Here is a 15,254-nt window from a genome sequence, read left to right on the forward strand (position 1 = left end):
TGAATCGGCCCAGAGTAAAAGGTGATTGGGACTTTTCAATTTTCCATTTCAGGATAAGCACTTTTAGATTAGGGTGTTAAAGTTGTATTATAGGGAAATCATTAATGAAGGTCCATATTATGTTGGGTTTGGTTTCAATACACTTGTGGTGTAAATAACTGATACAGATAGTACCTATAAGTACTATATATTGCAAATGTATATAGAAACACTTAGTGAGGTCTTGACCTCAGTAATTTTGCTACAGGTCGCCATAGCATCACTTGATGGGAGCGACCCTAAATCCCACAACAACAACAATCGACGTAAAGTTCGTCTCGTACTTATGACGTAATGACGTAGCCCCTGCGCTTCTGCGTGGTGAACCCCGCTGAGTGAACGGCGTCTTTAGCAAAACGCGCATTAACAATTCGGCTATATTTGATTAAAAATGTATTCAATGGCGCTTGGAGCAACTAAATAAGTGGTTTAATTGCTACAGGAATTAACACAGACTTGGACTTTGTATTTATTTTTCGTGTTTTGTTTATTTCTTTTAGTGTTTTACACCGTTTTCCACTTTAAGCTTGTGGCTAGTTATGCTAACCGCATTGCTTTCGGCCTATTCCGCTTTGTTTTCTTTGTGTTTTTTTATATATTTTTTTTATTTCACAGTGAAGTGTCTCTGGAGTAAGTAATCTTGGGTGATTCTTGATCTGGACTGCGCTTTCTCCCCCAGCACTTGGACTACATTTGGAAATCTCCGCATTTGTAAAAATCGTTGTTGGAAATGGACGTTGCGCGCTGACGCCGTGAAGCTGTTCCGGTTTTCACTCGGACGTTTTAATGAACATTGACCTCCCCAACACCGGACCTTCATTTCTCGTTGTAACATCTTTAATTCCGGACTCATTGTAGTGTTTTTTTTTTTTTGGTTTTCATTAATCGCCTTTGGACCCATCACGACACCCTGCAGGTTTTCTTTAGCTGCTGTTGTTGGGCTATGGGCTGAGTGGGGTTTGTTGGCCTTGGCATAGAGGAAAGGGAGCCTTAACTCATTGTGTTGGTTTAGATAATCTGATCTGACAGGAAAACGTGTGTGTAAAAATGTCTTGTGTTCATTACAAATTTTCCTCTAAACTTAACTACGACACGGTGACTTTCGACGGGCTGCACATCACCGTGAGCGAGCTGAAGCGCCAGATCATGGGGCGAGAGAAGCTGAAGGCCGCCGACTGCGACCTCCAGATTACCAACGCCCAGACTAAAGAAGGTCAGATTAATCTCACACACACACGCACCCCTTTTAACTCTGTCTGTGCTGCTAAAAATCAAGAGACGCTTAACAGTACTTAAGTAGAAGATTAAGGTCTTCGGATGAGTCACATCCTAGTGCTGCACAGTACACCAACCTGTCACTTTAATAGGAACCCATGCTCATTCAAGCAGTCAAACATATGGCAACACATCAGACATGATCATGTCCACATCATGATAGTGCCCATGGGGGAGCGGTTTCACTAACCCTTAGGTTAGCAAAACAGCTTTGGGACCAAAAGGTTGCTGGTTCGATTCCCTGGACCAGCAGGACTGGGAATCAGTTCAGGCATTGAACCTGACCGACTGAATGTAAATGTCAGAACTGGGGGAAAAATATGGTGGTTGGTGCCAGATGGGCTGGTTTTCAGTTTCTGAAACTCAATCATCTGAGGTTTTCAGGCACAGCAGTCCCTGTAGACTTCATATGCTGAAAACAAAAGCTGTCCAGTGTGAGGTAGTTCTGCATCTGTGAGACATGAAAGGAGTCTGAGGACAAAGACCAAACTGTTTTGAACAGAAGGTTATGGTGACTCGTACAGTTTAGAGGTTGGTGTTTCGTGTGAACATGAACTGATGTGCTGCTGCCACATGGTTGTCTGATTGACTATTTGTATGACCGTGTACATGTTCTTAAGTGATGGATGAGCGTACAGTTTTGTTTTTTTTTAAATCTGAGATTTGGCATCCCAGATAATACTGTAAATGCATCCTTTTTTTTTCATCACTGATTTGAGCTCCAGGTAACAAGATTTCAGAAAGAATTGGCATTTTGACTTGGGCTGGTCTGCGGTGGGTTTCCCAAAAGTGTATCATCTTGACTAAAAAAAAAAAAGCTAGTTCATCATGCTGCTCACTCTACCATTTCACAATTATCTTTGTGCTGCAATGGTTTTGTGAAACTCGTTAGAAAATGTAACGTTTTGCCAGTCTGGTCACCTCAGACATGGTTGTCTGCTTGAAACTGTTTATTTTATTAGATCATTGATTGATCTTCATTAGTTAACTTTTATATACAGTATATTTTAATTTCACCTGTGACTGTTTTTGTCCAGTCTTATTAATTATTCCTTGTTTGTTTTTTCTCCTTTCCTTCCCAGAATACACTGATGATGGCGCTCTAATCCCCAAAAACTCATCCGTCATCATCAGGAGAATACCAATCAGTGGTGTAAAGGCAGCCAGCAAAACATTTCTCATGTAAGTCATCAGCTTTGATATTGTTAATCCCGACTCTCAGACTAGGGGTGTGTGGGGGTTGCATCTTGTGGGAAAGGGTGTTTTTTTTTTTTTTTCCCTTGTCAAATATGAATGTCATGAAATAAAGGCTATGTTCATTACCATGAGACTGGATATGGTGTTTATGCTACATGTGTAGTGCTTCACACTTCAGACTTGGGGTTACGTACACACTCAAGCACCAGAATATACGATGGATATTGGACACTAACCTCTTTCAGCACATTGTAGGAAGTGTAAAATAGATTTTTAGCCATTATTTTGACAAGTACACAAGAAAAAATGTGGATTACAGGTCGCTTTGTCCAATAGTTTAGACATTTTGTCCAAAGCCTTTTTCATACACACTATAAATGTTTCAGGTTTTTTTGTTCGAAAAAAGGAGGGAATGGAATTTGACTGAAGCAAGACACATTTTTATAAAGCGAATGAGTGCCATAGTGTACATGTTTCTCGACACTAAAGAGCATATTAATTGGGGGTAACCACGTCGGTCTGTGCCACTTGCTGACCCTGGGATGAGTTAACTCCCTTGTCATTGCAGGCTGCTTGCTTGCATGTTTGTTTCCAGCTGGATCGTGTTCAATCTTTCAGTGCCAAGCAGCGCTCTCCCGAAGGCTTTGTTCGGGCCAAGGAGTGGTCCTACTAACCCGAGATGGTGCTCTTTCGAAGGGAGAGGCTTGGAGGAAGGTGCCTGTAAAATTTGGCTTCGCTGTGAGCTCTGTTGGTCGGGTTATTAATTTTCGAAGCCGTCTGGATCATATTAAATCTTAGGCCGTTTGCTTTACAGAAATGTTTTCCGCTTTGGTCAAATTCTATTAAATTCTTTCTTTTGACAACTTTTTCTAACAAATACCTGAAATATGAAATAATTGATAGTGCGTATGAAAAAGGCTTCGGATGAAATGTCTTCGCTATTGGACGAAGTGTCCTGATCCCGAAAATGTGTGTGTATAGGTATACCCAGAGACACATGAGGCAGGTAGTTGGACTGATGTGGAAAGTGATATCGAGACAGGCGTAGGAAGGACGGCGTGTTAAAGAACGCACAGACTTGCTACAGAATTGCACTTATTGCTCATGTTTCAGTTTTTGTCCTCTCTCAGTGCTCCCTGTATCAAGGAGCAGTAGTCGTGCTTGTATTGACCCCCACTCTGATGGTCATTGTGTTTTTTGTGTTGCAGTGATCGATGTGAGCCATCACTCGGATCTTCAAAAGCCGTATGTAACACCAGCTCATTTATTCTAATCTTTCTCACATGCACTACACACCAGTTTTCTCTCTCGCACCCTTCCTTGTTCCTTCATGTCATGTGTTGTGCTGAGACGATTTACATTGATCCATGTGTACAGAAGTGTGCACTTGCTGCTGCACTGTATTACACACCAGGAAACTACTGTACAGTTTGTTGTACTGTCTGATCACACTGATCTTTATAAGATCTTCAAGTCTGTCTGTACTTTGTACAATTTTTTTTTTTCTGTTCTATGAATAAAAGTTTTTATTTTTTGAAGTTTATCAAACACCTTCACTGTCTGTTGAAATAATTTATGCTAATTGTTAACAATAATAGTGCTTTAATATTAATGCTCAGGTCAAGGTGCCTGTCACTAATTTATTAAATGAAGTGTCCAGCTTCTCCCTTGAAGTCTATTTAACAGTGCACTTGATGAAACACTTGTTTTCATGCACGTTTTGAATGTTGGTGTAAACGTTTTATGGTGTGGATAAACAGATGTGATGAACGGGGATTCTGTGGAATAAACGATGACGGAACGAGTGTGTGTTCCTGTCTCTCCCTGACTGTATCATCAGTTATCGTCCTTTTTTTGTTTCCAGACGCAAAAAAAAAAAAAGACAGCATTCGTGTCAATGAGACTCATGACTTCCAACGTACAAATTCTGCAGGCTACATAGTGTGTAATATGATGACCTTGTACACCCTGTGTGAGATTGAGTCACAGAAAATGTTGAAAATTTGAATTGTCTCTTTACATGTTTACTCAAGTAAGGATTCAATGTAAAATTGCTTTTGCATTTTTTTAAGGCCACTAATGCTCTGCATATTTTACACAAAATTGAATTGTCAGACTTGACACTCCTCCATTTTCAGTCTTTTTCACATACTGTCTCGGTAGTGTTTACCATTTTCAGTCTTGTTGTGTATAATTCAAAACACTGCTGTGTTTTGTTTTTATTTATTTTTTGTTCGTTCTGCGGTTGTAATCTGTCTCCCTCAAAGTGTACAGCACAAGAACGTCACTGCTGCTGATTACAAATAAAGCAATTTTAGTTTCCCTATTCCCAAATTTATTCTCTTCTGTTATTTATCATTGATAAGTTAGTTGTGCGACCTCTAATCCAGATTATGAGAAGATAGCATGTCAAACAGTTTACCGAGCCTAAGGAGCAGGTTCAGTCACTGCTGAGTAATTAAAGAAAAATTTGTTAAATTTTTCTGGCCACTTGTGTGTGCGCCTTCCGACAGGCAGGTAGCTCTTTATTAGCCTGGTGTTTTTCATGTCTCGAGTGCATTCATGCATTTTCCCTGACAGCTTGTGATCAAGCAGGTTTTTCCTAAAACAGCTTAATGTCACTTCAAATTCAGTCAGTGCGTTTACATGCACATCCAAATTGAGCTAAGGGTCCCAGCAGGGGTGCCAGAGAAATCCAATCCTACATGCACACAAGGAAATCGAGCTATTGTGTGAGGTACGTTGTGCACCCGAGCCACAGGTGGTGCTACACGCCCCATCGTGTTGGTACACTTCCGGTTGTCGTCATGAAGAAGAGCTATTCAAGAGTATAAACAAAGTTATCAGTTCCACGTTCACAAGAAGAACGACGACGAGGACAGCCACATCGAGATAGATTTTATTTATTTCAACTCCTTAAGCTGAATGAGCATGAACTCTATCTCCTCATTGCTCCAGAAGTGCACGTTTCTACTACTGTTGTCATGCTGACCGAGGCTGTTGTGTTTCCCGCTTGTGGTCTCGTAACTCGTCACTTCCGTAAGGGGCAGTGCTGAAGTAAGTAGCTCGGCTACAATCGCATAATCTAGGTCGCGTAGCTCGATTACGAGAAATCCAGTTTGGTTCGATTTCAGCCGAGCTAAGGTGTTTCCATGGCATTTAGAACTTCGATTTCAGTCGAGCTATGGCAGAAATTCGATTTTCTCTATGTGCATGTAAACGCACTGAGTGACTACCATAAGAGCCAATGCCCAACAAAATGCTCAATGGAAATGTTTGCCATCGGATGTTTCTCAAGAAAATAATTGGGTCCTTTGATGGGGGGGGGGGAACCTCTGACCGCAAGCATTAGTTTAGCATTTGCACAAAGTCAAGACTGAAATAAAATGTGAAACGCATATCAAACTTTAATCGCTGGTTTAGCCAAGAGTGCCAGCATGCACTGTCTGAGGAGGAAAACCCTGAAGCTTTATTACTACTTCCTGAGCTGTTTCATGAATGGGTTTGTGTTTTAATTTATTTTGCATGTCCTCAAATTCTAGCTGTGAGAATAAATGACGAAATCACTGATGCAAATAGCCTACGTTCAGACGGGCGGGGGGAGGAGCTTGTCTCGAAGATCAGTAAAGATGACCTGAAACTTTACATCCAAGACATGTCCTGTTATAGCAGTTTATGTCCTTTGTGCAAAATTCTCAAGCTGCGTTCAGAAAAAAAATCGACATAATTATATTTTTCAAAGGCATGGCTCCTTCATTTTATGAAAATTCATCAATACCTTGAGCATGAAAACTGTCAATGACAGTACTGGGGACTAGATGGTTCTTTAACAAAACTTAAAGAAATTGCTTTTAAGTTTCTTTAATGAACACTTGACCCAAGTTTATTTTTCCAGCACTCAGCAGGTAGTTGTGTATGATTTACCTTAAAAAAAAAAAAAAAATCAGGATAAAGTTCAGTATTGGAGAAGACTTCAGAGGGATGTAATTGACTTTAAAGTCGTCTTACTAGGGTTAAAAGTGGATCACGGTTTGTTTATTTTTTTTAAATGCAGCGAGAGAATGTACTGTAACGTAACGCTCGGACCATCATAATTCAGTCGGCTGGTCATTCCAGACGTCCTGCCCCTTTCGGAATCTTCCCACTTTGATTGGTCAAAACGACGTGTTCTGAGGATACATTATGAAACTCCTGATGAGGATTGTTACTTTCAGAAAGTTGAAGTTTAACTAATGCCCTACTCCAACATCACGAAGGTAACACTAGCGGTATCAACTGTTCCGCTGCCAAGCAACAGAAAATTTGCCGATACTACGGCTGGTCGGTTTACCTTCATGTCTAACTGTTCCATTCTTCTGTGTTCAAACGTCCCCAAGTTTTCAATTTCATACAAAGAGGACTTTTTTCCATCTTGTGGCTTCTGCAGTGTGTGTGTGTGTGTGAGAGAGAGAGAGAGATTTGGATTTCACATACAGGATCAGTCAAAAGTTTGGACACCCTGACTCATTCATAGGTTTTTGTCTTTTGATTATTTACACTGTAGACCAATACTGAACATCAAAACTATGAAATAATATCTGGAACATGTATGGAATTATTGTATGTGGTAAACAAAAAATTTTAAAATTTACGTTTCACATTTTAGATTCTTCAAAGTAGTCACCGTTGACCTTGACCCTTTCCACACTACTGGCATTGTCTTAACCAGCTTCATGAGGTAGTCACCTGGAATGCTTTTCAGTTAGCAGGGGTACCTCGTCAGAAGTTAATTTGTGCAATTTCTTGCTGCTTTTATGCATTTGAGCTCAAATAGTAAATAATAAAAATGCAGTAAATAGCTATATTCAACACCACAGCTGTTGTAATCCATGTTTGTCAAGAACCGGACAACTAAGTCAAGAGAAACGACGTCTATCGTTCCTTTTAAGACAGGAAGTGACTTTTAATTAATAAAAATAAAATAAAATCTTTGAATGAGGCATGTCCGAACTTGTGTGTGTGTGTAAAACCTGTTGAAATTTTCGCAGAAGTTGCACCTGTAGCTGAGCAAAGCGATCAAATGATCCACACTGACTTGACTTAAAATGATAACTTGCAAAAATGAAGCCTTTTCCATTAATGACTAACCCAATGCCTACACTTGTAACGCTCACACACGTTGATTTTGTAAAGGTCGTCATACAATTTGTTTGAGCTGATCTTTTTAACATTGGTTCCAACTGAGGTTAGTATTACAATGGGCTTTTTTTGTTTGTTTGTTTGTTTTGTTTGGGGGCGGGATATGGTTTTATAATTTTATTTATTTTATGAAAGCTTTAGACGCTCTTGATATCCTTCACAAAGTTGATTATCAGTCTTCCACATTATGTACAGAATTGTTTTGAACTTTGCCATCCTGACATTTATTTTTTTAATTTATATTTTTTCTATTACTGGATTGAGCTGTGCTTGTTTCCATGGTAACTGTACCTAGTCTCTTTTTTTGTGTGTATGATGACACTTGTCAGTCACGTTTGTGTAAATGTTGAATTTTTTTTTTTTTACAAGTTTATTCTAATTTAAATGTTATGTTTATTCTGTGTCATGCTCAAGTGATTTTTATAATTTGCTCCACTTGAACAAAATGGCTAACCGTGAAAATCTCATCCACCATAATTTTTTTTTTTTTTAAATTAAATCGTGTGTTCCAACTTGCAATGGTGTCTCATCAGTGCTCACAGTGCCACTCATTTACTTTTATTTCTGATTAAAGTGTTGTTTGTATGATGCTGAACAACGTTGAGCTTTATCAATAAAATCCCTGCGTTTTAAAATGTTTTAACATCATTCATACGGCCTCGTGTTTTCACTTTTGTCCTGAAGTTGCGCCAAACGAAGATCGTTACGTTACGGTAAAGTCAGCTGTGGCATTATAAACATTTTTTTCAGCATGTCTTGATTGATGTGGCGCCAAATACAACTAGTGAACGCAAAACAGCTTTTATAAAATGGTTTAAGCGACATTTGTATGTATAAAATTTGTGCTTCCTTTATATCTAATACACGTGTGTATTTTAATATATTGTGACTCAGTTTGGAGCCATGTCATTGTTTGATGTCATTGCAATATAATGTCTTGTCCAATATTTTGTTTTTTTATAAACAGATTGATGATACTCCATCCATTTCTCTGGCGCAGCTTGCGAAGGTACATTTTGTTTGTTTAATAGTGTGTAAAAGTAGTGCATGTCAATGTAGCTTCTTTTGAATCACAGTATTCTGTTGTTGGAAAAAGACATCTAAAATAAACGTTGTTTCTGGATGTGAAGATGAGAAATGTCCCAGTGTTGACCCTCATAAGACTGATAGGACCTGATAAGGGTTGGGAGGTTTTTTAAAGAGACTTATTTGTGAACTAGTGAATTCTGAATTTAATTGGGCGGCATGGTGATGTCGTGGTCAGCACTGTCACCTCACAGCAAGAAGTTTCTGGGTTCGAGCCCAGCGGTCAACAGGGGCTTTTCTATGTGGAGTCTGCATGTTCTCCCCGTGTCTGCGTGGGTTTCCTCCGGTTGCTCCGGTTTCCCCCACAGTCCAAAGATGTGGTTAGGTTAACATGGAGATGCCATGAACTGAAGTGCCCTTGAGCAAGGTACCTAACCTCCAACTGCTCCCTGGGCGTGGAGCATAGCTGCCCACTGCTGTGTGCGCGTGCGCAGAAGATGAATGTGACAAATAAAAGCAGCTTCTTCTTCTTAAAATACCCAGCCACTGGGGTTGCACAAGCCAGTGCAGACTTGGTGCTGGTCCGAAGCCCGGATAGGTTGGAGAGGGTTGTGTCAGAAGGGGCAGTCGGTATTAAAAGCCTATGCCAAATTAAATATGCAGATCATAAATTGGGAAGGATAATCTGCTCTAGGGACCCCTGACAGGAGCAGCTGAAAGAGAGTTCTGAATTTGACATGGACTGTACGCGAAACGACAGTGTGGGGAAATAAGGCCGGACCGGCAGACATTTACCGGTAATTTTCGCATTTGTCTGTCTGTATTTCGAAAGCGTTGGACCGGATGGCACCTCAGATATGGGTCTGATCTAATTTTCTTCCAAATGTTACACTGGGTGAATACATTGTCATAACGCAGCCTGTGAAATGGGGACCCCGGCGGGCATGACTTTAAAAATCCATAACTCAGCCACCGAAGCGCTTCACCTCACCCGTTACGACCCTGCCTCGGCACGTTATTCACCCCGAATACCCCGCATGAGTGCTGCTCGCTGAAAACTTGAATTCGAGCCAGCATTTAAAAGTTTGTAACTCGGCCACCTCACCCCTCCAAACTCTACAGGCACATCCCTCTCCCCAAGACCTTTCGAACGAACCCAGGCTCGGCCCGATCCAACATCAGGAGCGAGCGCCGATCACGGAAAGCTTTAACGCGAACCCTGGATCCAGCTGCACGTGCAGGGATTTAAAAATTCATAACTCGTCCACCGAAGGTCCTCGCCCCACCAACATTTACAGGCACCTCACTCTCTCCCCAGTGGCGCGCTCAATAAGGCGACAATAATATTACACTCAGTGTTCACTGTTTGTGTGACACGATGCAGCTGAACTCGTGTTTTAGGGTTGACGGTATCTGATTGATCCAGTTGGTTGATTGAGTTCAGTTTACATGAAACTTTGCAGGACGGTATTAGGTTAAGTGCCAAACTGCCAATCAGTGGTTATGTGCATATTTTTTTTATGCGTAATAAGAAATGACAGCCATAGTCATATGCTTTGTCAGATGTAGATTTAATAGAGTTTTTATTTTCTAAGTTCGAGTGCAGCAGATTTTAGTCTGAATGCCAAATGATATGACGATGTCTAGTTGAGTCATTTTAAAAGTCGTTTTGTGACAGTTACTTGGAAGCTCATCTTCAAAATTTTCACTCTGTTATGTAAGAATAGTTGTGGTGTTAATTGCTAAATTTCGTCTAGACTTATAAACATTGTATAAAAACTAGTCATTGTTGAGACGATGTTTCATGAGTGTTATAGTCCCGATATATGAGGACCAGTAAGTTGTAACTAACTGGAACATCCTTGGCCCCTCATACTTTTTCCTGGGCGTGGAACTGACCTGTGTGTGCTACTGTTTTCTTGGGTAGAACTTGAAGCATGTTTTTCTTCAATCTTCTGACATGTAATTGCCACCAAATGTCGAGTGTAATTTGGCCTTTGAAGATCACAAAAATGTGCCTGGAAGTAGCTGAGGAGCCATCTCCAGGCATCGAAAGCTCCTTATTTCCCCACACTGAAACGAGGTCGACATTTGATTGTCGCATCTCTGCTTGTCCTGTTATCGAGAGCCGCAAAGTCTTGGTGAAAGGTTTCTGAAAACCTTCCCATGTTGAAAAACTGAACGAACAGCTTTACCACTGATGCTGGAGACTCCTTCAAGAAATGCCATATAAGTGTTTCCTTGCAGGAAACTTTGTGTAAATCAATCATTCATTCTTCATGCGTTTATTTGGAGTTTCTGCCAAAAACAAGTCTGTAATTAGAGTGTACAAGAATGAGCACACTATTTTTAAACCAGGGATTTGCCCAAGAGCTCCAGCTATTGAAGATGACACGAATGTTGAACTGATCACGTTGATCTGATCTCATACTCTGTCAAACCGGAACAAACTATTTGTGTCCGGAAGGATCCGAGACAACTATTATCTACTTCACACTATCCACCTTCCACGCTTTTTTTTCATGTCGTGGAGCCTTCTGAACATTTAACGAAAGTGGGCAGAGAAACAAATTGCGCTCAAACGCAAACAAGCTTCGACTCGTGTTTGAGTGAAATCAACTAGTTTGTGATGAAGATTTTATTTTGACACTGTAATTATGATTTCCAGCCTGTGTTCTCTGATTATTGATGTACAAAGTGTGTGAGCCATGTTAATGCTTGGTGCTGGAAAGAGGATGCTCTCGGTCTTATTTTAGCACTGTGGCAGGGAGTTCACAAATTATTATTTTTATTATTATTATTTATCCCCCCCTCAATCTGTTGGAGACTAAACTAAATTGATCCAAATCAGTTTTTTCTTTTTCTTTGAAGCAACATTTGTTGCTGGAGGAGACACCCCCCCCCCCCCCCCCCCAAGAAACATGGACTGTTTTTTTTTACTGTGAAGATTTTCTCAGATATGGACTTTTAGAATGGCACTGACCATAAAGCCTCAGTCACAACCGGCCATACGTGCTCCTACGGCCGGTCTACGTGCAAGAAACGCACGGAGGGCGTGCGTGTGACATGCTGATTTTCGAGCCGCAGACCGGCCGCAGAGGTTCTTTGTCATGTCAAACTCTACGGGCACTTGCGTTTTTTTCAGGTTGCAAGACAAACTTGCGGCCAACGTGTGTCTTTCTCCACGAACAAAAAAAAACCGCAGCGATTTGGGAAATGCCAAAAATTGCACGGCCAAAAGATCGTACGTCCGGTTGTGACCTAGGCTTAAAGCACATTTTTCCAATATGATGGATTTTTTTTAAGTTTCTGATTTTGTGAATATAGAAAGTTATGTTAATTCTTGAAATTAAGCTATTGCACAACTTTTTGGCACCTGTCCTTAAAACAAGACTGCCTTTCGATTTTCATAAAATCAGTGAAATTTAGTTCCCTCTGAACTTTGGTCATTGTGATGCATCTTTATTTCTGTAATATCTCCAAAAAAAAAAAAAACGCGGGCCACTCTGACTGGGAAGTTATTTAATTTGAGAGGATTCCCGAGCAAATAATGCGCATGAAATCGATCGCTTCGTGCAGTCAAGCAGACAGAGGAAGTCTACGTGCGCATGCACAGGTTTACCTTCTTCTTTTGGGTTTTACGGCAGCTGGCGTCCACAGTGTGTTGCATTACTGCCATCTACAGGTTTACTTTTGACCGTGCTAAATGAAGAGCTGATCACACAGAGGTGCTCGCTGACTGCCAGTATTTATTAGTTTGGTCCTGCGTTTCCTTTCCTTCGTATATAACATAACTTCTTTTTCTTCTCGCTTTCCGTTACTGTAGTCGGTCTTTCACGTTTCATTCGTATCCTCCATTTTCCTCTCCTGTTTCAGATTTGTATCCCACAATGCCTTGCGCGACCGGGGAAAGCCTACCATGTGATGCATGACGTAGGATCTTGAATCGGGTCATGGTGAAGCAGGAAAAAATAGTGGAGAATTTAGGGCCACGTGGCCCGAAATTCATAAACTGTTTTCTAGATAAAAAGCTAATAAAATTGGAAGTCTGTGTTTCAAATTCAGTAGCTTTCGGTCCACTAAACGAATAATTGGGTGTCGGAAAATTATGACCTAAGCATGAAAAATCTGAAAGGAAATCTAGCTTGAACTTTTTCGTCCACTTAAGTGACCCTCGGGTCGATTATGTTATTACTCGTGGCACAACACGCTGCTCTCAGCCTCGAATCAAGTTCAGATAATCGCTTAACTCCCGTATAAAAAAAAAAAAATGCTAACAGAATAATTAACTAGAAAACTGGATGATCCAGCTGGAATATACAACCCTGATTCCAAAAAAGTTGGGACAAAGTACAAATTGTAAATAAAAACAGAATGCAATGATTTGAAAGTTTCAAAATTCCATATTTTATTCAGAATAGAACATAGATGACATATCAAATGTTTAAACTGAGAAAATCTATCATTTAAAGAGAAAAATTAGGTGATTTTAAATTTCATGACAACACATCTCAAAAAAGTTGGGACAAGGCCATGTTTACCACTGTGAGACATCCCCTTTTCTCTTTACAACAGTCTGTAAACGTCTGGGGACTGAGGAGACAAGTTGCTCAAGTTTAGGGATAGGAATGTTAACCCATTCTTGTCTAATGTAGGATTTGAGTTGCTCAACTGTCTTAGGTCTTTTTTGTCGTATCTTCCGTTTTATGATGCGCCAAATGTTTTCTATGGGTGAAAGATCTGGACTGCAGGCTGGCCAGTTCAGTACCCGGACCCTTCTTCTACGCAGCCATGATGCTGTAATTGATGCAGTATGTGGTTTGGCATTGTCATGTTGGAAAATGCAAGGTCTTCCCTGAAAGAGACGTCGTCTGGACGGGAGCATATTTTACTCTAGAACCTGGATATACCTTTCAGCATTGATGGTGTCTTTCCAGATGTGTAAGCTGCCCATGCCACACGCACTAATGCAACCCCATACCATCAGAGATGCAGGCTTCTGAACTGAGCGCTGATAACTCGGGTCATCCTTCTCCTCTTTAGTCCGAATGACACGGCGTCCCTGATTTCCATAAAGAACTTCTTCAAATTTTGATTCGTCTGACCACAGAACAGTTTTCCACTTTGTCACAGTCCATTTTAAATGAGCCTTGGTCCAGAGAAGACGTCTGCGCTTCTGGATCATGTTTAGATATGGCTTCTTCTTTGAACTATAGAGTTTTAGCTGGCAACAGCGGATGGCACGGTGAATTGTGTTCACAGATAATGTTCTCTGGAAATATTCCTGAGCCCATTTTGTGATTTCCAATACAGAAGCATCCCTGTATGTGATGCAATGCCGTCTAAGGGCCCGAAGATCACGGGCACCCAGTATGGTTTTCCGGCCTTGACCCTTACACACAGAGATTCTTCCAGATTCTCTGAATCTTTTGATGATATTATGCACTGTAGATGATGATATGTTCAAACTCTTTGCAATTTTACACTGTCGAACTCCTTTCTGATATTGCTCCACGATTTGTTGGCGCAGAATTAGGGGGATTGGTGATCCTCTTCCCATCTTTACTTCTGAGAGCCGCTGCCACTCCAAGATGCTCTTTTTATACCCAGTCATGTTAATGACCTATTGCCAATTGACCTAATGAGTTGCAGTTTGGTCCTCCAGCTGTTCCTTTTTTGTACCTTTAACTTTTCCAGCCTCTTATTGCCCCTGTCCCAACTTTTGTGAGATGTGTTGCTGTCATGAAATTTCAAATGAGCCAATATTTGGCATGAAGTTTCAAAATGTCTCACTTTCGACATTTGATATGTTGTCTATGTTCTATTGTGAATACAATATCAGTTTTTGAGATTTGTAAATTATTGCATTCCGTTTTTATTTACAATTTGTACTTTGTCCCAACTTTTTTGGAATCGGGGTTGTAAATGAGCGAGTTACACATCCCGCTAAGGTCATGTTACCTTCGCTAAACTGGTGAAATGTAAGCATGGAAGTAGTCTGTCTGAGTATTGATCAGAAACGTTGCCGAGACTCATTGTGTCTCTTAGTCAGTGATATGATGTCAAACCTCAAGCTTGTTTGAGAAATGTGTGCAGTAATTGCAGTAAATTATAGAATTTATAAGATCACCAGCACTACTTGGGTATTTCATGGAACCTTGTAGTATAGTAACGGAGTATAACAATGATCAGCTCATGTTCCCAGTGTGCTGGATAACAGTAAAGATCATGGAACCTGATCCATGTGATGTATCGTGTAAGCCTTACAAAATCAAAATGTGTAAGTAATTTGAGACACACACACCCCAGTCCTTCTTTGCAGCTCTTTTACTAAGTGATGAAATGCAACTCTGTTATTTGTGACTTTATTGACTAGGTTTCTGGTACTCCCTGTCAGATTTTTTCCCCCAGCATTTTTAAACGAATAAAGCCATGGAGCAGCTTCTCTTTACAGCATGAAGGATCTTTGGCTCTCATGAACTGGTTAAGTCTGCTTTTAATAACGTGTCCTCATTTGAAAACATTATTGCCTGTTGAAC

At 40.5% G+C, this 15,254-nt stretch overlaps 1 protein-coding gene across 2 annotated transcripts in view; it reads left to right on the forward strand.

The window, feature by feature from the left end:
- The first annotated feature begins 364 nt into the window (after positions 1–364).
- rbbp6 (retinoblastoma binding protein 6) overlaps positions 365–15,254 on the forward strand; it is a 38,180-nt gene continuing 23,290 nt past the window's right edge. For both annotated transcript variants that reach the window (XM_060901291.1, XM_060901292.1), the window contains exons 1-4: positions 365–1,252; positions 2,397–2,496; positions 3,720–3,756; positions 8,657–8,698. In XM_060901291.1, coding sequence (XP_060757274.1) covers positions 1,087–1,252; positions 2,397–2,496; positions 3,720–3,756; positions 8,657–8,698 — 345 coding nt within the window. In that variant the 5' untranslated portion in view covers positions 365–1,086. The remainder of the gene's footprint in view (positions 1,253–2,396; positions 2,497–3,719; positions 3,757–8,656; positions 8,699–15,254) is intronic.

This window comes from Neoarius graeffei, chromosome 20 (genome assembly GCF_027579695.1).
Source record: "Neoarius graeffei isolate fNeoGra1 chromosome 20, fNeoGra1.pri, whole genome shotgun sequence".
NCBI classification, from domain to species: domain Eukaryota; kingdom Metazoa; phylum Chordata; class Actinopteri; order Siluriformes; family Ariidae; genus Neoarius; species Neoarius graeffei.